Source organism: Primulina huaijiensis, chromosome 18, assembly GCF_012295235.1.
Source record: "Primulina huaijiensis isolate GDHJ02 chromosome 18, ASM1229523v2, whole genome shotgun sequence".
Classification (NCBI taxonomy): domain Eukaryota; kingdom Viridiplantae; phylum Streptophyta; class Magnoliopsida; order Lamiales; family Gesneriaceae; genus Primulina; species Primulina huaijiensis.
Window position 1 is genome coordinate 8,681,738 of NC_133323.1, and position 25,382 is coordinate 8,707,119.

The window sequence follows — 25,382 nt, forward strand, 5'->3', positions numbered from 1 at the left end:
TTTTTTGAAGAAGTTATGCTCTCCAGTCTCTCCCTTTTTCTGTAATGTTAACTCGAATTAATCCAGAATTATCGAAATAATATAGTAAATAAATTAATTATGTGTATTGTTATACACATAATATTTTCTGAAATTTACAACCTTCTGTTTCCTTGACTTTCTGTTATCTTCCAATGTTTCTCACTTTTTAAGAAATGAGGATGGTAAGAGCTACGTGTCTTGTGCGGACAAACCCTTAAGATCTTTAATTTTTGTTTTCTTGTGAGGACAAACCCTTAAGAAACTTGGAAAAGTATATACTAAAAAAGATTTGGAATTCACCTTTAAAGGTTTCATTGTATTTACGATTGGTGAGATTACATGAGTTAATTTTTAGTACATGTGTACGATGAAATCTTGTGTGTAGATTAGAATAAGCACTTTATTTTTTATAGATTATGTTGATTATTGTATGCTTTCAATGTCTTATTTCAATGTTTTTAAGTATTTATGAAGCTATTTGACTGAAATATATTTTTCTTCTATGTTTTTAGTAATATTGTTTAGTATTTTGTTGGAACTTTTCAAGTTCTCAATTTTGATTTTGATGTTAACAAAACTTGTTAATTTGTGTTACTAATAATCTACCGTAGAGTGCAGAAGCTAGGATCAGTCATGAGCTGTTTACATCGCAAACTGAAGACTTAACTAATCGCACAAACTGAATCAGTCTAACTGTTACGTCAATTGAGCAGTCCAGCTGATTGTCTAGTTGATAGGTGGTTCAGCAGGAGAACCTCAGAAACCTGGTCAGCCGAAGGAGTGTTCAACTGATGAAGAAACCCAGCTGATCAATTCAACTGAACGAGAGTGAAATCAATTCAACTGAACGAGAGTGAAATCAATTCAACTGATTTCACCAGCCCAACTGAAGACTAGTTCAGCTGACCAGTCCGAAGCATCAGTCAGAATCTTTCAGTTGTAGACGAAGACAAACTCTTTCAATGGATTCCAGCTGTGCGTGAAAGTACAAAGTCTTTGTCCAATCAAAAGACAATAATGGACGTTGCATCAGAGCATTAAAGACAAAATGTTTCAGAAGGACAGTCGAAAAGTCGAGACACAAAGTCCAAGAAACGAATTCAAGATGCAACGGATACAATAAATGAGTCTCACTGTACGATGAGTCTTTCCCACCTATATAAAGAGAAGATCAGTGAGGACTCAACAAGATATATCAATATCAACAACAACAACGCAAATAAGAGAGAAAAGAAAGGGCACACACATTGCAAATCAGCTTTCAGAAGCAATCAGCCTAAAGGGACACTTCAGCGTGTTATCAGCTTAGTATAGAAGCTTTTATCCCTCAGTGTGTGAGAACATCCTTGTTCAGTTCTCACACACAAACACTCTCAACCACTCAAAAAATCGTCTTGCACAAAGACATTAAACTTGTGTATGTAGTCTTTGACACATAGACGTTAAAGAAGTGTCGGCTGGAAGGTGCTGCATTTAGTCGTAGCTAGGAGTTCAGTTTAGGCAGTAGTGTAAGTCCTAGCTGAGTGGGTTTGTACAAAGTATTGTATAAATCAAAGTCTTCTAGTGGATCTTACATGTGGTGGTAGAAGGGGTGACGTAGGAGCAGTTAAAGTCTCCGAACATCCATAAACATATCTTGTGTATTTAACTGATTAACTATTGTTTTCAAATTGTTTTGATCAGTTAGAGTATCCATCATTTCAGTTGTCACCATAATTGAACTGATGAATGCAAAAATTAATCTACCATTTTTCAGTTATTCAGTTTACATAAATTAAAATGTTTTCTAATAACAGTCTTCTTCACGAAGGATTACTTCGAGTTTCTTCCGCTTTGTTTTAAACTAAACTTGATTTAATTCATCGGTGTTAATATTCTTAGAACACGAGCTATTGCAGCTCATTGGAAAATATAGTGTTCGAAATGCCTTCGAAGGCACTAGCACACTTGATCTTTCATATTTTTTTCTTAAAAACAAAATAGGCGGGCCGTGGCCCAAGTTGGGTTGGGCTGGGTTGGCCATTTTACAGGCCCGCTTAATGGCGGGTGGCGAGCTGGCCCGCTCCACCAGCCCGTTTTGACATGTATACCCTTTATTACTGATTATTCATAGAATATTTGGACTCTTGGATTGATTGATCGTCTTAGATAGACCGTCACTTGGGCTTCATCGGTACCCTGGAATCGATTTGGCTACCATTATGCTTTTTTGCTTTATCAGTCTAGCTCCGAAATCAGTTAGTCTCCTTAAAAACTTCATCTTATGGATATTCAGTTTTCCTTCTTGAATTCAGTTAAGTTAAGCTATGTAATTATCCGTCGGATCAACAACCTTATTGAATAACCAAAACTTAAAATGTTCTAACAATATCTTACAAGTTCTAAAATATTTAAAAAATTTTAAGATAAATTTAATGAAATGAGCTTTAAATATCTTGTTTTTATATTTAATTATTTAAGTTGCTTAATAAACTGTCATTAGTTTCGTAATTTATTTGTATCTTTTTCTGGATAAATAAAATCTTTGTGAGCTAGCTTTGGCTTGACAAAAAACCATGAACTTGAACGACGCACATCGTTGATACGTTGGTGACTTGTATATATTATTATAATAACTTTTATATTTTAAAACAATACATTGTTGTTATAAAATTATTTTTTTATAGTTAACCTATACATATAAAACAAATAATTTTTTAAGAAAATATAATTTGATATAAAATATTTCAGCGATCTATCAGATGGATATCTCCAATCTGACCTGACTCGTGAAAATATTATTTTTTTGTCAAAAATATTACTTTTTACCATAGTTATGAATCGAATTGATTTGTCTCATAGATAAAAATACGACGGTATGATAGGAAAATTACTCATTAATTAAACTAATTGTTAGTGTTTAATATGTGTTTGTGTATATAAAGCAAGAATACGACATATCACACACTTCACTAATAAATTTAAGATGAAACACTCTTCTAATAAATGATTTATAATATGATAATGATATATAAAAATAATTAATTCTAGCTTTGTTACTCAAAATAAAATACTGGATAAAATAAGATAATAAAATTATAATGTTATGTGATCGGTAGCGATATGATTACAAATTGATAGACTGCACTGCTGTTTGAAATGATTGAATGTGACAATAAATAGTAATAGACAAATAAAAGCATGTCGGGATAGAAATTATGATTAATCTTTCGAACATTATTTATATGAAAAACACATAAATATCGCATAAAATTCAGTAAACTATATTAAAAATAAAAATAGAAATCAAATATTTTAGGGAATGTGAACAATACATAAAAATAAATTTTGAGTCCTCCGTCACAGTTGAACTAATCGGATCGATTGAACCGTTTATAATAAATTGATCGGCTCGATTATCGATCGGATTATGAAAATATTGCTACCATGTAATATTCTCTTTTGCTAAACGTATTCCTTGTCCAATGATTTTCCTGCCGTGATTGTCTGGACGATTCGCTCTTCTTGGCGCAAACCGATGATTACATGCTGAAGTGATCGATGCCCTTGTAAAGACAGCCTAGGCTGCTATCTAGGGCCTCCTAGTGGAGGGGTCTCTAATTTTTTATTTTTTAGTAAGCTTTCGATTTTTTTTTTTTTTTTTGGTTAAAAATTTGAAATTGTTGTCGATTTTTTGTACTTTTGCTCTACTTTTCTTGGCGGAAAAAACATTTTTCTTTAGTCAGATTTCTCAAATGGAGTCAATTATATATATATATATATTTCCTAATATTTCATTGTACATACTTATTATGAATATTCCTAGCTCTCTCTTTTAAGTATTTTTTTTTCTTTCCCCAAACCTGAAACCACTACCGTTGGAACAATCATATATCGGAGAAGAAATAATTTAGCAAATAGGTATGTGGTATGAAAAAATTGACTTGGATGTTACATTTCTAGAATTTAAAAAAAAAACAAACAAACTATAGTATATATAATTTCTTTTGAAAAATATATAATTTGTAGGTTTCTAGTTTTAACACAATATTCTTACATCGTTTAACAATAATAACTCGACTTACAAAAATCTCAATACTAGAAAACTTTAATTTATTTTTCAATATCTCAAATTTAATTTTTTCATTGCATAAAAAACACAAAAAAAAATTGTGAGATGGTCCCATGAATCAATTTTGTCAGACAGATCTCATTTTTTGGTCATCCACATTACTCTTTATATCAAAAGTATTACTTATTGTTATAAATATTGATAGTGTTGACCCGTCTTATGGAAAAATATCCGTGAGACCGTCATCTTTATCCGTGAGACCGTCTCAATTCAAGAATTTTCTAGAAAAACAGTTCATAATCCACATAATTTGCCATTTTATTAATCTAATTACATGAAAAATACTATGAAGTATTAAGCCTGAGGCTTCCAAATATTAATCATCTATATTATTATACTATACTATATTATAATATTTGATATGTAAATTTCTTTCCATCTAACCATTTAAAACAAACAAACAAAAAAAATCAATTCTAAACTAAATTGTACAGACAGGATAAATCACTTTTTAAATTCATTTATCCATTATTTTAGATTTAAAAAATCATAACTAAAACAAATATTTTTAAAAAATAAAAATATATTACCCACAATTAAGCAACAAATAATATTTATAAATTAAACTGTAATGCTAATTATTATTATTATTATTTTAAGAGAACAAATTAATATTCCATTCCAAATATATTATAATGAAAAAGGCGTAACTATTAGGATCCTTTCCTTTTCAACGTAGTGCGGGCGAGCATCTTGATTTGTTGGCAGGATTCATCCCCCTTATTTCGTCTTTTACTTCTTCCAGAAGTCATGGCCCACACACACAAACATATAAAATCTATTTTTTTTAGTAATACCACGTATAATCATATTTATATAATAATTCTTACTATACAAAAATTCAATTCAGAATTTTCATTTATCAACATATCATGATAAATTTAATGAAAAATCTCACGATTTAATTGTTTAAAAAAATTTTGTACGATATTTTGGTTGTACATTTAACATTATTCTATTTTTTTTAGAAAATAATGTTTCTGCAAGAAATATATATCGAAAGTATACTAGCAGTTTTATGTATATAGATATTAGATTTTAATATGAAATATAAATTTTCGTTTTTTATTTTGTGCATTTTCTTTTACAAAAATAAGAACAGATATAATATTTTATACCTGATACTCAGTAACTTTCTTAAAAAGATAAGAATATAATGATGAAAGGACCTTTGAAAAACAATTGTGTGGGTTGGGTCTATGATCGTGAGAAGAGTTGATTCGATCTATATAATTATCATATATATTAATAATTTTTTAAGTAAAAAAATAATATTTTTCATTAGTTGGATCGGGTCGAATATTTGTTTCACAAAATTGACATGTGAGACCGTCTCACATGAGTTTTTTTGTATTGATAATATGTTATAGATGTATATATCAGTGTTTTCAAAATCTGACCGGTCGGTTGGACCGAGAAACGGTCATGGGTCCGGTCTGAAAGTTGCTAAAAAACCGTTTGATTGGTCAAACCGGACATAACATTTAATTTTTTTTAAAAACGAATTTTTATTCTTCTTTTAAAAAAAATTATTTAAATTTTATTTTTGGGTTATATATATGATTATTTTGATTTTGAACTTTATTAAAAATATTATTTTAGTAATATTACACCTTATTTTTATTTATTTAATTTTAAAAATATATATAATTATATTTGATTATATGTATATTGTTTAGATTTTAAATTAGATATATATTTTTTTATTATTTATATATACATATTTAAGATATTTAGAATTTAAAATATAGTATTTACTATATTATATTATTATTTTATATATATAATATAAAGGTTTTCTGGTCCGATCTTTGGTTCAAACAGTCGGACCAATTGAACCATTTTTAAAGTAAATCGGTTCGATCACCAGTCTGATTATAAAAACATTGATATATATATTATAGTACTTGATTTGTGTGATGAAATAATAACTTATGTATATTATGGTGTAATGAATAAAATATATGGATGACAGAAGGCGTGGGGCTCTTAACTCTTAATCATTATTACAATGCAATCTGATTAGGGTTAATTAATTACAGTGGAAAACGAGTTTAAATTTTCTTCACAATTAGCCCAAAATATATCATTTGAATATTAAAAATAATATTACATTTCACATCATAAAATATACTCACACATAATCAAAACCAACTACATACAAACAACTCGTATCCTCGGGACATGTCCCGGTATATAGTTACATATATACATTGGGAAAAACAAAAAACCTCAGCTCAAACTGTGACTCCCTCCAGAAACACCCTCTCCGATCTCCTGATATCCTGGAGTACATGTCATTGTCCACAAACAAAGACAACAACAGCCCCATCTGGGATGAGCAAAACTCAGAACAACCACAATATATACCACGAGTATCTAAACAAATATATATGATATGCAATGCATGTATATCGTGAATGTATCAGGTCAAATGCACATCCACTGAGCACATGTCAGAATCAATCGAATCGCTATTAAATCAATGCTCGAGCTGGCACACTGACCTCAATCAGGGATACTCGTATGATAGCGTCGGTAAAGCGCCATCAAATCCCAAATCTCAATTAATCATCGGGGCCACTAATGACTATGCTTTAAGGGCCACATAATGCCAAACATAGTATCGTGTTCACAAACCTCATAATTAAATCCAATCATATCAGAGTATCCAAGGATCATAGCTCAACGTGCATGTAATGTATGCCACATCAACTCAACAAATAAGGCATATAGACATGTATTCTCAGTCAAATCAATCAAACATATATCATATGATACAGATACATGTCGTATGTTATTCGGTCGCAAAATACCTCAATTCTTCGTTTTCAGTTGATGTAGTTTGAAGAATTCAGAACAGAAACTCTATCTACATCAATAACACATTCATTTCAATCAATACTTTCATTCAAATTCAACAATATAAGTTTCAAATATCTTTTGAAACTTCAAAAATTCTTATCAAATCAAAATCATAGCATAATTCAATTCCAACTTTAAAACTTAGTTTTTTGTCGGTTATTCTACCACTAATATGAATCTCGACTTCAAATACATGCTATTCCAGCACTTCAATAATTAAAGGTGCCGAAACTAGAAGAAATTTACCTCAAAAGAAAGCTCTCAACGCGAAGATCGATTCCGAATATATATATTGTTCCAAGTTTGGACAACGTTTCGAGGTGATTTTGTACAAAAGAAATTGATTTCCCACTATTTCCTTCGAAGGTTCATAGGGAAAGGGAAGATACTTATCAACAAAATCATCCTTATCACCCTTATATCGTGTGCTTCAGAGGTGTTCACGCATATGTGTAGGACCGAGTGTTTACCGCTTTACCAAGAGCTATAGCTGGTGGTAATGGTGCAATTCAAATCTTTTAAACCGCACAGCAACTCAAGCACCACGGTTCGATCGCTCTATCAAGCAAGGACAATTATTGCACCCAACAATCTCCCTCCCAAAAATTGCACTCCTTGCAATCAATGAGAATCGAACCCGTGACCTTGGCTCTCTGATACCAATTGTAGGACCGAGTACTTACCGCTTTACCAAGAGCTATAGCTGGTGGTAATGATGCAACTCAAATCTTTTAAATCACACAACAACTCAAGCACAACGGTTCAATCGCTCTACCAAGCAATGACAATTATTGCACCCAACAATATGCGCCAGAAACTCGCGTATATGCGAGCCTTGTTCTGCCCGCACGCGGGGGCCTGTGCCGGTGTGCGTCTTGCTCTATCCGAAACGCTATTTTAGGTTCCGAATTAGCAAAAGTGATCAACATGAAAGTTGTATCTCTATGTCTTGGCTTTCATTTTCCAATGACCTCACTTAATTTGTATAACGGACGCGAGATTTATGCTCATTATCCCAAAATGTGTCAATGCAAGAACTGCAACGAACATGATAAACTTCGGGATGATTAATTTTTCCCATATTTTCATATAGATTTGGACAAAACTCAAAACATGAAAATTTTAGTACTATGTATTAACTTTCCAATTAAATTGGTCTCATTTCATTTGGATTAATACTCAGATAATTACGCTAAAAACCGTAACATGTATAACTTTTTTGCCGCGGTTCAGCATACTTTTCAAGCACAAATCAATTTCTAATACAATATTTCATTATCGCCACCTATTTTCTCACTTTCATTGTCATGATATCCATCATATATGTAATCACATGACAATTTCATGAATTATCGATAATCAAAATGCGATTTACGATAATACGATACACGATCTTTACAGAAGGATACATAGCTCCAATAATTATAGAACTCAAACCAAATAGTGGATAAAACAAATATGTGAAAATAATCAATATTTTATCATTTACACCAAAACGGGTCTACTAGTTATTCCAAAATAATAAATATTTTGTCATTTACACCAAATCAGGTCGAACATTCATTTTACTTATAATATTTTGTTTGTTCGCTTAACTATAATATATATACAAGTATGTATCTGCTAAATTCCCTCGTCATAATTTGGTGGTGTTTCTTTTTGTTTTTTTTTGTTTTTTTTTTTTGTTAAAACAAAATATATGCCTATGCATATAATCATAAACCAGTTAATAAACCATCAATTACCAAGCCTACATTAATTATCAAATTAAGAATAATTAATGATGAAAAATAGCAATATTAAATATGTAAATTCTTTCCAAAAACAAATAATTAAATAAAATTATATGACATGACAATTAATTAGCTTGAGAGATTACCCTAGGGTGATCCCTAGCCTAGTAAAAGCACTGGTCCCTGGTACATGAATGAGTTCGATATAATGAACCCAACCTTTTGTTAACGTATCAACGTCAGTACCTATTAATTGGTGGGCCAATTTTGGCTTTTATTATGGAAAACCCATTTGCAAAAAGTTTAAATAAAAATTAAGCAATATTCACGTTTGCCTTTAATATTTTATACATAAATATTTTATATTTCGAAACCCAAAAAATAAAAAATAAAAAATCAATCATCACAATGAATATAAATATCGAATATAAATTCTCAAACTTAGCTTGGAAGCGTAATATAGTTAATAAGAGATTAACTAATTGAAATTCTATAAATTAAAGTTGAGTTTGGATCGAATAATTTGATTCTAAAAAAATTTTTAGATACTTAATGTCAAATAAAATCCGTCGTGGTTTCATATAAAATCAATTATAATGACTAATAGTCTATCTAATTTGTAAGCTTTCAATGAAAAATTCAAATGACGTTTTACCAACATGGATAGGATTAGTTTCAGCTAGTTGGACACGTCGATAGTGAGCTGAGCTGAGTTGAGCCGAACGAGCCTGGTAGATTGAGTTTTATTTTGTAATGAAACGAGAAAATCAGAGTTTTTAAGATAACATCATGTAGTGTTTTTTTCTATCGGTTCGGTTTAGTTTTCGATCTTTTGAGCCGTTGATTATGCGATCAAGGGGTTTAAATTAAACAAAAGCAACTTTTGCATACAATTCATGTGTTTGTGTGTGTGTGATTTTTATTTTTATTTTTTAATATCTTTTGTTGTGCGATGTTGTGCTTCATTTTCAGCCTCTCGCCTTTACTATTTAAGGGTTGACGCCCAATTTTTTAAAATTATCTCTTTTCCTAAAATAAATTTAAATATATATTAAATAAAAAGAAATCAAATCATATCAAATCTAGCCAATAACAGCTTCTTACCAAAAGACTACTACGCGTAAATTTCTCTTTCCTTCTCTGGGGAAAGTGGGAAACCCTAGTTTTCTGGTTCCAAGTCGTTTTCTCCTCGGAAGTCAAGGTCTTCTCCGGCTGATTATCGCGCGGATTTACGCGTACAGAGAGGTGAAGTTCCCGGTGAATTAGCGGTTGTTGGGTTTGGGTGGTTTATGGCGGGGAAGAAGGTTGATCCTGAAATTGCGGCGGAGTCGAGCTGGTCGCTGGGCGATTCCGAGGGTTTGAATGACGGGTGTTTCTTCGGAGGTGACTATAAAGTCAGCGGGGGGTTACACGAGTTCGCGTGGAGTTTCCCGGAGGAATCTGCTGTCGGTGGAGGTGGCGACGGAGGTTTCGATGGTTTGGATCGGATTGAATCCGGTTTCGCCGGGGGCGGGGCGGATGATTATGCTTACGCTGTTGCCTCATCGACTCCTCGGAGTACAGAGTCGGCGGTCCTGGCGGAGGAAGAGAAAATGGTGTCGGCTTCCGCTTCGGCTTCGGCTTCCAATCCATCGGTGTCTTCCAGCTCGTGCGAGGATCGGCCGGAGAAGTCGACCGCCTCCGGCGGAACCAGCTCCAACCCCCCACCGGACTCAGCGTGAGTGTATTAGCGCCACTGCATGCATGTGTTGTCCAATCAAGAATTCCTTTAGGCAAAACACAGATTTTTGCATTCACCCTCACGGTAACTTTGTATTCTACACTTTGGGAAGCTTCCCTTGCCACAAAGTGTAAAACACACGAGTCAGGTAAGTGTGAAAAAAGAGGGGAGAATGCAGGAACGTGCTCATGCGTGTCCGTACAATCTTTGCACAGAGTCTCTAGAAGCATCAAACTGTCGACGCAAATTGTGGGCTAGGTATTTGCGGAATTTGAGGATAACTTAGGGGCTCTTTAGGTATTTATTAAACATGTGTTCATGTTTGTATCACGCACAGCCGCTATTGCGGCGGCAATCAAACGCTATAAATTCGTCTTCAAAATTTTTTAAAATAATTTATTTTTTCACCTCGAATGCTGCTTTTCAGCAAAGAAATCAAGAACTTTTTCGTCTTTATTCAAAATCCAGACCATGCGTGTGGAAAACCCCTTACCACTTTCTTTTCATCGTCGCTTTCTGGAAGTTCTTTTTATTATTATATTATATGAGGTGAGTTTTTTTGTGGGATCGAATCCAAACCTCAGATTTATGCATGTTAGATTTTGTCGAAAAAAGATTGTTGATCATGATCCTCGTAAAGTGGTCCGCTTCTTGCATCTATCTTCATTTTCATTTAGATAAATTTTTCAACCATATCATTTTATTGCTTTTCTTTTTTTATTACGAACATGGGGAAGGGAGTTTGGTGTCACCGGGTTGGAATTCTAGCATCTCCCATAACGAGAAGAGGCCATGAGGGTGGCGGTGATATTTTGTTTTTTGGGTGTGGGTTAGAAGCTAAACTTTCATGCACATGTGCGTGAAAATCATCCAATGTCAGCTTTTTATGGCTTATTATTACATATCATTTTATCTTCTTTATGTATCAGATTATTTTATTTGACAGTTTCATATATATGGCTCAAGTAAACCACAGAGTCTCGTGAACTGTGTCTGCCATGCTTTTTTGGGGATTTGTTGCCTCGTAATCTTAACAAACAACCATATGTGCAAATATATATATTGCATGATTGGAAAAAGCGACGTGCCACTCTGGAAGTATACTAAATGCATGAAATTCATGCGAGAGTGCACCAGTACATATATACGTCCTGTCGGGATATAATTAAAGATGATGGAATTAAAATTGGTTTGGTTTTCTTTCTGTACGTAGTAGCATAATTTTTCCTTCCCCGGCTTTAACAATTTGTTGCGTAGTTATGAATAAGCTTTTGTCTCCCAAAATTATGAACATGATCCATTGTAATGCAAACTTTTCTTTTCTTCACTGGGATAATGCTCCTACTAATATCCTATCAGAACCTTCAAAATGCCCATAAAGAATTGGTGTTATCAGGGTCATGTATCATTCCCCCGCAATTGCGTGGATTTAACATAATGGCTCTGCTTGTGTTTTTCCATGTGATTACAATTTAGGTAGTTCGAATGTATAACAAAGGATGGATATTCGATCTGCAGGATCAAGACTAAGAAGAAGGGTCAAAAGCGAATCCGGCAACAACGATTTGCCTTTATGACTAAAAGTGAAGTTGATCATCTAGAAGATGGATATAGATGGAGAAAATATGGACAGAAAGCTGTTAAGAATAGTCCATTTCCAAGGTATCTGTCCTATACATAAATCCATCAACGCTTAGTTCCCTATAATAGAAAAAGGAATATTAACATGCAAATCTGTACTTCAACCATACTGGATGGATTCCCTGTAAAGAAAAGTTGACATCGAATAGGCCTCCAATGATATATCTAATTTCTTGTTTGGTTTTTTCTACTAACTTGTACTGCAACCTCAATCTGATCACTGGTACTGTGAAGAGTAATCTAGATCCTGCCTCTCAACTTTCGATGATGTCTAGCACTACTAGTATACTCCACAAACAAGGTAGAGTCAATATATGAATTTTTGGTCGAATATTAGTTCTAGTCTCATGAGTAATGAATTACGAATTGAAAAAACAATGGCCTTAATGATCAAGGTTTTGGCTTTCTTGTATATGGAGTTCCACTCTTGGCTGGTCAATTATATTTGTCCTCATGATTGCGGTTTGAGTTTTGATCCAGAGACACGATCAAACGTTTGTGTTCGGCTATTGTACTTAATATCTAGGATTTTAGTTGTATTGCGCGCTGCTACGTATTCGAATATACAAAACAAAATCTTTAGATCAATCTAATTTTAAGGATGGTGAACACATGCATTAATCGAGTGATAGATATAGTAGATCAGTTTTGATAATTACCGAGCTTGAATGATACATCAGATGCAACTTTGGGCTTGGTTAATTGCATACGTAATATATTATTTTAAAAAAAGGTCTAGAATTGGGGTATAACTTAGTTCACAAGATCGTTATATTATTCTCCGCAGGAGCTACTATCGATGTACAAACAGTAAGTGCACAGTTAAAAAAAGAGTTGAAAGATCCTGCAAGGATCCAACAGTGGTGATTACTACATATGAAGGGCAACACTGTCACCACTCAGTAGGATTTCCAAGAGGCGGGATCATTCCACAGGACGCCACCTTCACTAGGCCGCTAGCTACTTCTACCTCTCAATTTTATTATCCCAGAATTCAATTTCTTCAAGAAAATTCTATACAATTTACACAGTCCCCCAGCACTCAAGGTCATGTCGAACAGTCACATATAGTCCGAGGGACGAGTTCCAAACCTCCTACCGACGAAGGGCTCCTCGGGGATATTGTTCCTCCTGGGATGAGGAAAGGACAATTATGAGGTACAAACTTAACTCTTCTGTTAATCTGAAATGCATGCGTTTTACCTTGAATCCGTGTGAGGGTGAAGTACATGACACTCACACGTCAATTGGAAGGAAAATTTTTTGGTAAAATAGAGGAAAGATCGTATGAAATCCTTTCAAAAAGCTTTCCACTTGTGATTAAGCTCCTAAAATTCTTCATGCAGCACATATCAAAATACTTGTGCACTTTTGTCATCAATTGGACCAAAAAGCTTTCCACTTGTACTGAATATGATACCAGTCGATCCCTTTTCCAATATCTTCCTTTTGTCCTCTTCCGAGACCATATCATGCCATACATGCAATCCTCCATTTGGCTTCTATTTTATAAACTATATTATACTAGCATTTATTTGATGGGCTCATATTATACCATATCCTTTGTTTCTTTACCGGATGATCAATATATTTAGATAAATTTGTGGAATTTTTAAAGTGGATTAAGCTATTTGTATGCCCATTCTTTTTCACTCATGTTAGTTAGATTCCAAATTTTCTAATACCTTTTGCCACCACCCATGTGAAGAAGTGGGAAGAGGTCAAGGTTCAAACTCTCGTGAAAACAAAAAATCCCCTGCCAAGTTGTTATAAAAAAAAGTTGCCCGAATACTTTTAAAAATATTTCGTTGATATAAGTGAATATTCTATGTGCATCAATTCTTTTCATCTGCATTATTACATTTTTTCTTTGGATGTAAGTGTATCTTAGTATTTGCATTAATTACTCTTTCACTCCCATTTCACACATTTATCTGGTACAGGTGACCTAGGAATATGGATCACGAGGCGGCACGGCCACCGGACGATTATTATTTATGAGTATATATTCCTACTGAATTCGGAAACACATTATTCTCCAGGTTAGATGTTAAATTGATCCATTTGTATGATCAAAAATTGTTAAGCACTTTTCCCTTTGTATTTACCCTATTCCCATCTGTGTAATAGTAATTTCCACTTCATTTTTTTTGGGCTGCTTGTTACGTGAATACCGTATTAATTAACAATATGTACTGGTTTTTAAGTCATGTGAAAAGCTAGTTGTTTGCACAATATGTATTTTGAAGTTAATCTATATATATATACACAATAATATCGGATATGTGGGTTAGTTTTGTTGGAGTATCCTTTTCTCGTACTCAAGGTGCAACGAAAATTTAAAATTTTTGTTGCAATGTTTGAAATGTTCCTTGGGATTCGTATAAATTTAAACATCCTTAGGGTTTTTATGATTGTTACATAGCGATGGCTCCAAAATATTCCGAATTTTAAGTGGAGATAGTCTTTCTTGTATACTCAAGTCCATGAGCGGAGACTGGATTCTTTGTTTAGATCGCACTAGATATCATAAACAATTTTGCGTCGAGATTGGATCGTTGTAGTTTGAGAGATCTTGCGGCAATGATGGTCGTGGAAATTGCCGTGAATTTTTCTTGTGAAAAAAAAAAAAAAAACCAAGTGGCCAAAAATTTGGTTGAAGGGAGGATAGAAATAATTTTGTGTGCAAAATAGTCTTATTTCATATTATTTTCAATGAAAATATTTATAGAGTTTGATTCCTATTAATACATCTATATGTGCACATATATTATATGTATAGACATATTATTTAAAAATTAAATAATTATTATTTAATTTTCTTAATTAACTTTTTAGTTAATTAATTATAGACTTCTCTAGAATATTTTATGAGAATTTTGTACATATTAGTAGTCACTACTACTAATACTATTATTTAATTATTAAATTTTGAATTCACTAAATAAATAATTGTGAACTCATAATAATCTCGATTGATGATCTAACAGCCCCAATGTATAAAAGATATAAATCTTGTTCATATAATGAAAATTTAAATTTTCAAATATTAAAATTTTCACTGATCTATGCCAATTTTGTTAACTCATTCACCAAAAAGACAGTTACATGCTCCTTACTTAATTAGCAGTTAAGCTAACTTGCATTTATCTCATCTTATGAAGTCAACTTATAAACTCTTTTATAAGCATTTTGTTTGATCGACATCAAATTACAGTCTCTAAATTCAACTTCTTGAACTTGAGTGTCTCAACGGGACACAGAATCCTATATTTGTGACCCTAAATGGTTCAGGATATATCTAGTTGTGGATTCACTTCTCCATGTGATTCACAATAACCATTTATTCTTATTCGGGCTTACCATAATTAGTCTCATCATTTTCATCAACACCTTGATCAAGAATGTCAAAACTCATTTCTGATTGCACTCATCGAATCATGCTAAAAACATCTAGTAGCATCGTCTCATAATCCTTTAGGTATCGCTGATAGTGTCTGCAAGAACCTTAAGTTATGGTTACTGTGAGGCCCAGGGCCGAAGAGGGTGGGAGATGATCGCCGGTGCCATGAGGTTGCACGGACAACGAGGGCTCCTAGCAGGCTTCTAGGCGGAGAGAACATGAATGAACCGATCTTACATCGGAAAAAAGAGGGATTCCAAAACTGTTCGGGTATAAGACTTTGCAGTTGAGGAGGACTTAAAAGATTTGATTAGTGCTACTCATATCAAGAAGGTGCATCTTCTTTTCGATAGCTCATCACATAAGAACTCCAAAGTTAAGCGTGCTTGACTTGAGGCAATTCTGAGATGGATGACCCCCTGAGAAAGTTTCCTCGGATGCGTGTGAGTGAGGACATAAGCATGCTGGAAAGACTCGTCTTGGTACAGTGCGGACGGTTGTCGAATCTGAGGCGTTACAGTTGGTATCAGAGCCGACCTCTTCTAGCACGGTGTGGTCCGGGGACGAACCAAGCGGAAGCTGGTGGGCATGTGAGGCCCGGGGCCGAAGAGGGCGGGGGTGATCTCCGATGCCAAGAGGTTGCACGGAGAATGAGCGGTTCCTGGCAGGTTTCTAGGAGGAGGGAACATGAATGAACCAATCATACACCGGAAAGAGAGGGATTCTAAAACTATTTAGGTATAGGACTGTGCAGTTGAGGAGGGCTTAAAAGATTTGATTGGTACTACTCATATGAAGAAGGTGCGTCTTCTTTTTAGTAGCTCATCATATAAGAACTCCAAAGTTAAGCGTGTTTGAATTGGGGTAATTCTGGGATGAGTGACCCCCTAGGAAGTTTCCTAGGGTGCGTGTGATTGAGAACATAAGCACGATGAAAAAGACTTGTCTTGGTACAGTAGGGACATTCGTCGAATCTGGGGCGTTACAGTTACCGTATTGTACGGTTCCTTCAGCTCATATATCCCAATCCAATATGCAACCATTGGTATATCGAGAGTTACATATGAATTCGATAACGGTGTGATGTATCTTTGATTACTAATAGTGACATGATATATGCAACTGAAGAAACACCTTTCCAAAATGCACATGTTTTCTTCTGACTAGAGATTTCTCCCACTATTAACTCATCAGATCACATATGATATATTCACCCGATGAAAAACAGTGAATTCTTGACTATAATGCTTTGCTCTAACGTACTTCGAAACTACACCTAACCTCGCCACATGACGACGTTTAATAGAGTCAGTAAATGGATCGAAGTCCATGCTAGTCCGTAGAGCCTCTGCATTGTCTCGGGTCAAAAGACTAATGGTGTTCAACTATAACCGTGGACTATTTCACTCGATAAATGATAACTAATTAGACAGTCTGAGAGATGGTTCTTCAGTGAATAATCAAATGATCGCACATCTGTATGAATGGACATCTTCATGCTCTTACCGATGAAACGTGATGTTTATATCACATAGGCTAGTTTTAAGCTCAAGAGACATTTATCCTAATTTTAGGTCGCTGATCTGACTAGAAACATGTTTAGAATATATGATACACTTTCTAATGAGTTTCATGGTCTTACGCTGAGAAGCAAACCTCATGGTATTTGTTATCTATTCAATTATTTTACTTATGCAGCTTGCACATGTATACAGATAAAGTAAAAGTAATAATTGAATAAAATCATAAAATATTATCAAAATAAATATTGTTTTTATATTAAAGTTAATAAAACTCAAACTATGAGTTGATTCACTAAACAACTACTCTAACAAGTTTATTTTATTACAATAGTTGGGCTTGACTATATATNGCTTCGATTTTTGTCGGCCGACAGTTCTTTTTTACTTCCCTTTTTGGACTTCTTTTTTAACCTTTTTTCTCTTTAACTAACTTTTTGTACTAGCTATTTGACATTATTATTATTATTATATATAAATGTACAAATTTTTTTGGGTATATTGGTTTTTAACTTCGGTTTTTTTTTTTAAACAGCATTGCTCCCATAGCTTCCTTTGAAGCATCACTATTCATTATAGATGGAGTTTATGCTTCTTTATTCTTCATGTATAAAAGGGGATAATAGCCAAAATAGTACTCTAATTTTATCTACTTTGTATTTTGGTAGTGTAAGTATTCAAATCTGAATTTTGATTCGTGTTTTGAATTTTGGTCGTTTATTATGGAATGTTAACAGAGTCGGATACCTCAATATTCATCGATTCCACATTAGTAATTTTTGTTGTCACGTCAGCATTCCGACAAAAAGTACCAAATTCCAAAACATAATTTAACTTAAATAACCAAAATCCAAATTTAAATATGTATAGAACCAAAACACAAGGTAAAGCAATATTTTTCTTATATAAAAGCATAAATCATTCCCTCAACTGATTCTAAAACCAACGAGCACTTCCAATTGATTTCTTATACAAATAAATAAGATTTAATGACTAAATCTATACTATATATTAAGTTTGAGCTTAATAGAGACAAAATGAGACACTAAATTTCTTTTCCACCTTTGTCTTTATGTTATATCAATATTACAATTTTCTTTTTTCTTTTTTTTAATTTCAACAAACACTTTTTTTATTTTTTTTTAAATTTCATCAATTCAAATAGCACTTTAGTCCCTCGATAATGTATCAAATTTCATTTTAGTCCCTTAGTAATCATAGAAAAAACTGTGCACACACGTACCGCGTGTGCAGAATAACTATTTATAATTAATTATTGGCCGTGGATTTATCAAGTGGGCTTCCCTTTTCAGTATACGGGATCGTTGGACGATGATTTTACAATTTTTTGAACTTGATAGGCTATTTTATTCAGCAAATATGAGTATCTATTTCGAATTTACCAATATTGTAGCCATATAAAAAGAGACTAACTAAAAAAATAAATAAGATGGAGCTATAATCAATAAATTTCTATGTCTATAGCCAAAAAATAAACATGTAAATCAAACGATTTTCGCTTTATATAAAAAAAAGTTATAGACGACGATAGTGATACAAATACAACTCTAATTTTTAAACAGTACCTCTGCTCAAACAGGCAAACATGATCACATTTCGATTTTTATTTTATTTATTTTTTTTTAGAAATAATTATTGTACACTGAAAAACTTATTTCCAAAACGGTATAAAACAAAAAAATAACCTTAGTTAAAATTTACTTTTGGCGGCCTCCTTTTTTTCTATAGAAAATTTTAAAAGGATAAAATCTCTAATCAACACACAGCCGTACACGTGTACGATCAGATTTTGTTTTATTCCATCAACATTTTCTGATTCTGATTCTGATTTTGACTACAATCCACTCTCCTTCCTAATCGGGGACGAAGGTATTGGTCCACTAAATTGGGCCGGCTCACCTGACCTGTGGGCCCATTATTGACCCATGTGGTTGTTTTTAAAATTGAAAAGAAAAAAGTCATGCGGTTGCATCTCTCATAGAGCAAATAATTTAAATAATTCAGATTATTTATTTTTATTTAAGAGTTTATGGGAGTTGTGTAGAATCAAGTGCTTTCTGTTTTATCAAAAAACTATAAATCATGGTAATTATGGAATTCAATCTTTGAAAACGTTCAGCAACTCAAGCGTCATATGTTTGTTGTTCTCTTATTATCGATTTAGTTGGTACGAGTGAAAAAAATCGGAGCTCTTTTAATCAATTTTTTTTTCAAATAAAATTATGGAATTTAATCTTTGAAAACGTTCAGCAACTCAAACGTCATATGTTTGTCGCTCTCTTATTATCGATTTAGTTGGCACAAGTGAAAAAAATCAGAGCCCTTTTAATCAATTTTTTTTTTTCAAAATTTTATGTGTATTATTCGAAACATATGATTTATGGTGTCTAAAAACAACTTATTGTTCTTCATATTGGTATTTGTATCACTACACCAAAATTTGGTACCAAAGTAATGAAATGGCTGCCTAGTCTTTATTGCAAGTCACTGCTTTATTTATGTACTTTGTTGAACTAATTAATGTTTAATTGGTAAATAATATTTAATTTGTTGGTCTAAAGTTAAAAAAGAATTTACATGCAAAAGTATTTATTAAATATTTTCTCAAACCTTTGATGTACTTGGCATCTTCAAACTTCGGATAAATAAATAATCGTGAAAATAACCAATATTTTAAAAATTAATAAATCAATTTACCAAAAAAAAAAAATACCAAAGGATTAACTTAATTTTCAATTACTTAAGTAGATTATGCTGATGTTGTGTAAAGTTGTGACCGTAATTAAATACGTGTTTTATATATAGTAATGTTTTGAAAAAGTTTTAAATGAATTTTATTAAATTAGGTAAATGTGATACAATTATTAAATTAAATAAAAATAAAAATTACATTGATTGGAAATTTGAACCTAGTACAAATTCCTAGCGACCTTTCGTCGATAACCTTTATAAATTAAAGTGTTTTTCAAGAAACCTCTCATGTTCAATGAGAAGTCATATCAGTTGATATCTCAATTAATGTACATTTACTTTACCACTTTACACACCCTATTGCCAACACTAAAAGGAGGGTTAGCAAATGACATTACATTTTATCCATGTTATTCATATTACTTTTTTTAGTCATTTTCGATTTGTTAAAAGTACGTCGGTAATGAGATACATAGTTTATGTCAAACATATTTGACGATTTAAGTTCAAAACGCTTGTCGTTTTATCAAACAATATGACTGGTGATAACTATCTGAATTCGAATTCAAATATTTGGATGGTAACATCATTTGTTAATCCTTCAAGCAACGTGATGGAAACAAAGGACTACCCACCAATGTTCTTCATTGCATTCCGAGATAAAGCGTGCTTGCACTACTTCAAAGTGAAGATAGCTAAAATAAACAATAATCGCCCCGATTAGGATCGCATTAATCTAATCTTCCTAACCCAATTGCAATGGTGCCAACACTTTTATTTTCAAAGGAGAAGACAACTTTTAACCCATTAGAATAAACACTAATCGCCCCGATTAGGATCGCATTAAGTTAATCTTCCTAATCCAATTGCAATGGTGCCAAGCATTAGAGAGTAAACAAGGAAATTAATCTTATCAAGAGCAAACATTTTATATTTTCATGGTGTAAAAGAAGCAAAAAGACATTAGGAGTGGACAAATAAGTGTATATGCATATGATTGTTCCTCCCGAATCAAAGGTGATGAACTATGCTCCATCAAAATGGATTTGAATGAAGATTGGGGCGGTGTTTGTGCCGAGTACGAGTCGTTAAATTCAAGATTTGACACAAATACAACCAAGTTAAATGGCTCTTGCATGAAAGATATGGACTTCCTTTTACCAAGCACTTGAGGTTCTCAAATGTCTTTAGGCCTCCCTAATATCTTATGAAGAATAAGGCAACACAATTATTTGGGAGAAAAATGAGTTATATAAATAAAATAATTCTTTGCATTTAGTTTTGAATAAATGGACAACTGGATAACAGAAATTTATCAGATGTCAAATCACTACTTCAAAACAAAGATGGAAAAACAAAAATGAACTTAAGAGTCTGCAAAAGCTGATGAATGATCTTAAAACATGCAAATATAGGATGAATCAGGAGGCTTCTTGTAGTTGGGATGAGCGCAGCGCGGCATGAAAGAACCATTGTATGAAACCTGTTTTCTAAGTTTATTTGAATCTTCATGAGCTTACCAGAAAATTAAACTCGAAAAAATGGGGAATCCTCGTCATCCTCGTCCTCTTCGGGAGCTGGAAGATTGAGATCGAGTAAATCAGGAAGCTTAGGCTTCATAATCGGACTTTCGCTGGTGTTTTCCCTGCGGCCACCAATGAAATGTGACCTCTTGTGTCCACCTAATGCCTGACCGTTCTTGAAAACTCTTTGGCAAAATGGACAAATGTGAACCTTGGTACTTTTCTTAGACTTGATTTTTTTCTCAGCATATTGAAATGAATCATTATCAGTTACTTTTCTCTTGCTAGCAGATGCACCAGATCTACTACTAGTTCTGAAGTCATTGTACTCGTGGAGGCTGTTCTCATCGCTTTGATGTCTCGATTCGTCGGCATTGTTGCGTTTATGGCAAGGTCTGTGCCCTCCAAGAGCCTGAAATGAGTTGAACGTCTTGGTACAGTTCAAGCATTCGTATTTTCGTCTCTTCTGAGTATAGTTCTGTGCCTCAGCATCTGGTGAACCATTCTTCGGTTTAAAACAAGTTTCGTTCCACAATTTAGGATTCCTCTTTTCGGCTTCAATCCTAGTTGAATTTGAAACCGTGTGAGCATCATCATCTCCGTTTTCCTTCACCAGGGACTTATTGCATTCATCAAACGTATCATTTCTGTAAAACCCGTCAAAAGACACATCCGACTCGACCTTAGCACATTCATCCAAGAAATAACCAGAATCAGAGTCCTCCATTTGAATTATCTCAGCATCCAAAGCAGTTTCTTTAATCTTTCTATCCCCAAGTTTCTTTACTTGGGTCGTGTTGGTCCGGTTGTGACTGTGATTTAAGCCATATTTACTATCATTTCTCATGTCAATAGAAGATGATTTAGTCTCCAAAACAGCAGAATTGTTATCAGAAGATTCTACAACCGAGTAAACACTACCTCTCTTCACATAATCCATAGACAACAACATTAAACACACAGCCACCTCTTCTGGTTCATTTCCATCAATCTCCGAAACAGATGAAGAACCATTATTAGCAATGTTAAAAGGAGAACTGGGTATGCTTTTATCATGCCTCTTACTCTTCGATGACCTTGTTCGAACAATCCTGTCCTCGACTTCCGTATCCGAACAACTATCCAGTACCAGCTTCTGGTTTTCACTAGTCCAAGATTGATCATCCTTTATATTAACCTTATCTTTCTCAGAGTGAACCGCCATATGACCACACAAAGCTTTCATTGATTGAAACCCTTTACCACATTGCTTGCAAACTCTCTCTTGTGAAGACTCGAATCTTAAATCCGCTGCCCTCCAAGTTTTCTTGGGATTCTCCCTCAGGCCGTAACTAGATTGCCCATTCACAAACTCAGTAAAATTCTGCTGCACGTCATCAATTGGAGATGGAATTCTTTTCATGCTGGCCTCAAGTTTTCTATCAAGTTCAGCTGAATTCGCAATCACATGAGACCTAATGTGACCCCCTAACGACTTCCCACACGGGTACTTCTTGTTGCAAAACTTGCAAACAAATCTCAAACTTATATCCTCCGCCATCAAATTATTCGATCCACCCACCATACCAAGATAATCACAACACCAAATCAAGATCACCAAACAAGTAAATGAACTCAAACTGTGCAACAATGCAGCATTTCCTGATCTACCACTTCGCATACAGTTCAAGAAACAGAGAAGCAAGAAAAAAACAGACCCAAGATCAGGAAAAAGAGAAAACAACTGTAAAGTATAAAACAGGAAAGTGGGACTGGGCACAGATCACCAAGTCTATACCTTGATATTTCACAAGCGATGTAAACAAGAATATCAAACCGGTCAGATGTGACAGTTTAAGGGGAAGTAAAAGATCAGACCCACCACCAAAAGGAAACAGTCTTCGATTCCACATCCACGGATAATTCGCATAAACAACACCTTATAATGAATCAACCCCCCAAAATCAAAAACTTTATGTCAAAATCAAACTTTAAACAGATGGGTAGCTAAAGATAGCCTTGAACCAGCCGCTGCCCATCAAAGATCAAGAAATGAAACAGATGCCAAAGACTCTTTCCTCCCCACATTTCTCTCCATTCCTCCCACATACACAATCTCTGTATGTATCCCTGTGTATCTATATTTTCCGTTTTCGTGCGCTATAGTGTGAGGCGTATTCCATGCATGAATGTAAATACAAATCAAGAGTGGGTGGCACGTGTAGTCGCTAGAGAGGGTTTCGTTGGCCAAAAATCAAACGCTCAAGATCTGTTGGATTGTTCTTTTGTGCTTTATATGAGGTAGAATCTCAAAGGGTATGTGAAATTTTTGCTTGTGAAAACATAAATTTAGGATTTATATTCATGAAAAAATTTGTTTTTTTTAATGCACAAAAAATACTATGAAATATCCAAAATGAACTTGGAGCAATGCCTTGTTTTGTCTTTGCTCAAAGGTCAAGACTCGAGCCCATGAAAGGCCGATTCATCAGTCGTTTGTGGGGCGAAATTCCTCTTTTGCCCCTAAAACTATACTTACAATAATCAAATGTGTATATATAATACATTTAGGGGGATGTATTCAATGTAGAAGATTTGTTGTCTTTTAATGACTTTTGTAAATTTTAAAAGTCTAGATGTATTCAATTAAGACTTTTACATATTCTATAAAAGTCAAGTGGTATTCAAAATAGACTTTCATAGAGTTTTAAAAAGTCAAGTGGTATTCAACCTTGACTTTTAATAACTCTATAAAAGTCTATAAGTATTCAAATTTTCAATAGACTTTTAATAATTTCATGGAATTCATTAACATACAAGTATTAAAGCTTAAGGTACAACTATAAATTGTCAAAAATTGTATTTTGTTCAACCCAAAGATTTGGATGGATTTTTAAAACTTCTAACTCATACATAAGCTATTTATTTCTCTCATTCACATCACATATCTTCTTATCTTCTCTCCTCTCATCTATCTCTATCATTCTCTCAAATTTTCGAAGTGTATCTCTATATATATTTTAATCTTTCTTTTTCAAAATTTTCATTTTTTGGCCAGTTATTCATTTAATAATTTTTTATTTTAATATCATAGGAAATTTTGAATTCTAGAATTGATTTTGTGCTTTTTAATTTATTATTTATACAAATTAATGTAATATTCAATAATAATATAAAATGGTCCAAAAAATGTCGTTTAATTATTAATAATTGAATAGCTAGCAACAACCATGATTTTTTAAATTTTTTTAGCATTTTCAATTAATATATAAGCTATGATATTTTTATACAAAATTATATCCACACAATGCTAAATCATATTCTTTTCACATGTATATTATCAATTCAAAACAATATTACAGATTAATCAATTGATGTATTTTAAAAAATTTACAAACATGCATAAAAACCCACATATATACACATATAAGAATTAAATGATTTAACTGTTAAATAAGTATATTTATTTATTAATATAAATATTGAAAAATTTATTTCAAACTGAATATGTTATATATGTCAATTAATTATTAGTTCAAAGAAATTAATAAAAAAATAATATGTTATAATTATGTACAAAATTTATAAAATTCTGTTAAAAAAATTCACAAAAGTCTATAAAAATCTTACAAAAAAGTCTACATGAATCCATATAAATCTGTTTATAAATCTGTGGGAATGCATAAAAGTCAATAAAAATCTATCAAATCCATAAAAGTCTATCATTTGAAAAAGTCATTAAAAGTCGTCAAAACTCTGAATTGAATACACCCCACTTATTTATCTTATACAATTCTGATATATCGCACATTTACATAATCACCGATGAGGTGAGGTGACACTCACACTAACATATTGAATATAAACACCGATAAAATAACATTCACACTCTTGTATTGAATGTGAAAATTTTCAAAATGTTATGTGTTTATGGAGAGGAATTCCAAAATAAATCTTTAATTAATCTATTGTATGTAATTTGTAATTTGTTTTGTTTTATTCAGATAAGGATCAAGTTTCAAACAATTAGTCAAATAAAAAAACTTATTAGAAAAGATTATTTTGTTATGTGGGGGATGTACATTTTTTATATATATACTATTTTATTAAAGTTGAGGATATGATTGTAACCATCTAGGAAGAACACCAATTTT

The 25,382-nt window shown here is 33.0% G+C and overlaps 2 protein-coding genes across 4 annotated transcripts; one reads left to right on the top strand and one right to left on the bottom strand.

Moving 5' to 3' along the window:
* The first annotated feature begins 9,796 nt into the window (after window positions 1–9,796).
* Window positions 9,797–14,239, top strand: LOC140964968 (probable WRKY transcription factor 57). Of its 3 annotated transcripts, XR_012172945.1 has the most exons (5): window positions 9,797–10,447; window positions 11,969–12,112; window positions 12,879–13,249; window positions 14,035–14,089; window positions 14,122–14,239. XR_012172945.1 is itself a non-coding variant. In XM_073424978.1 (4 exons), the coding sequence occupies exons 1-3, from the start codon at window positions 10,020–10,022 to the stop codon at window positions 13,246–13,248; spliced, it is 942 nt and encodes a 313-aa protein (XP_073281079.1). In that variant the 5' UTR covers window positions 9,797–10,019; the 3' UTR covers window position 13,249; window positions 14,035–14,239. The 3 variants fall into 3 exon arrangements, 2 of the variants coding, with proteins under 2 accessions (XP_073281079.1, XP_073281080.1); XM_073424978.1 differs by having other exon boundaries at window positions 14,035–14,239; XM_073424979.1 differs by having other exon boundaries at window positions 14,044–14,239.
* Window positions 14,240–20,941: 6,702 nt separating this feature from the next.
* On the bottom strand, window positions 20,942–23,752 carry LOC140964044 (uncharacterized). Its single transcript, XM_073423534.1, has 2 exons — window positions 23,027–23,752; window positions 20,942–22,901 (listed from the first exon to the last, which is right to left on the bottom strand). Exon 2 carries the CDS (start codon window positions 22,811–22,813, stop codon window positions 21,254–21,256), a length of 1,560 nt encoding a protein of 519 aa, XP_073279635.1. The 5' UTR covers window positions 22,814–22,901; window positions 23,027–23,752; the 3' UTR covers window positions 20,942–21,253.
* Window positions 23,753–25,382: the final 1,630 nt, after the last annotated feature.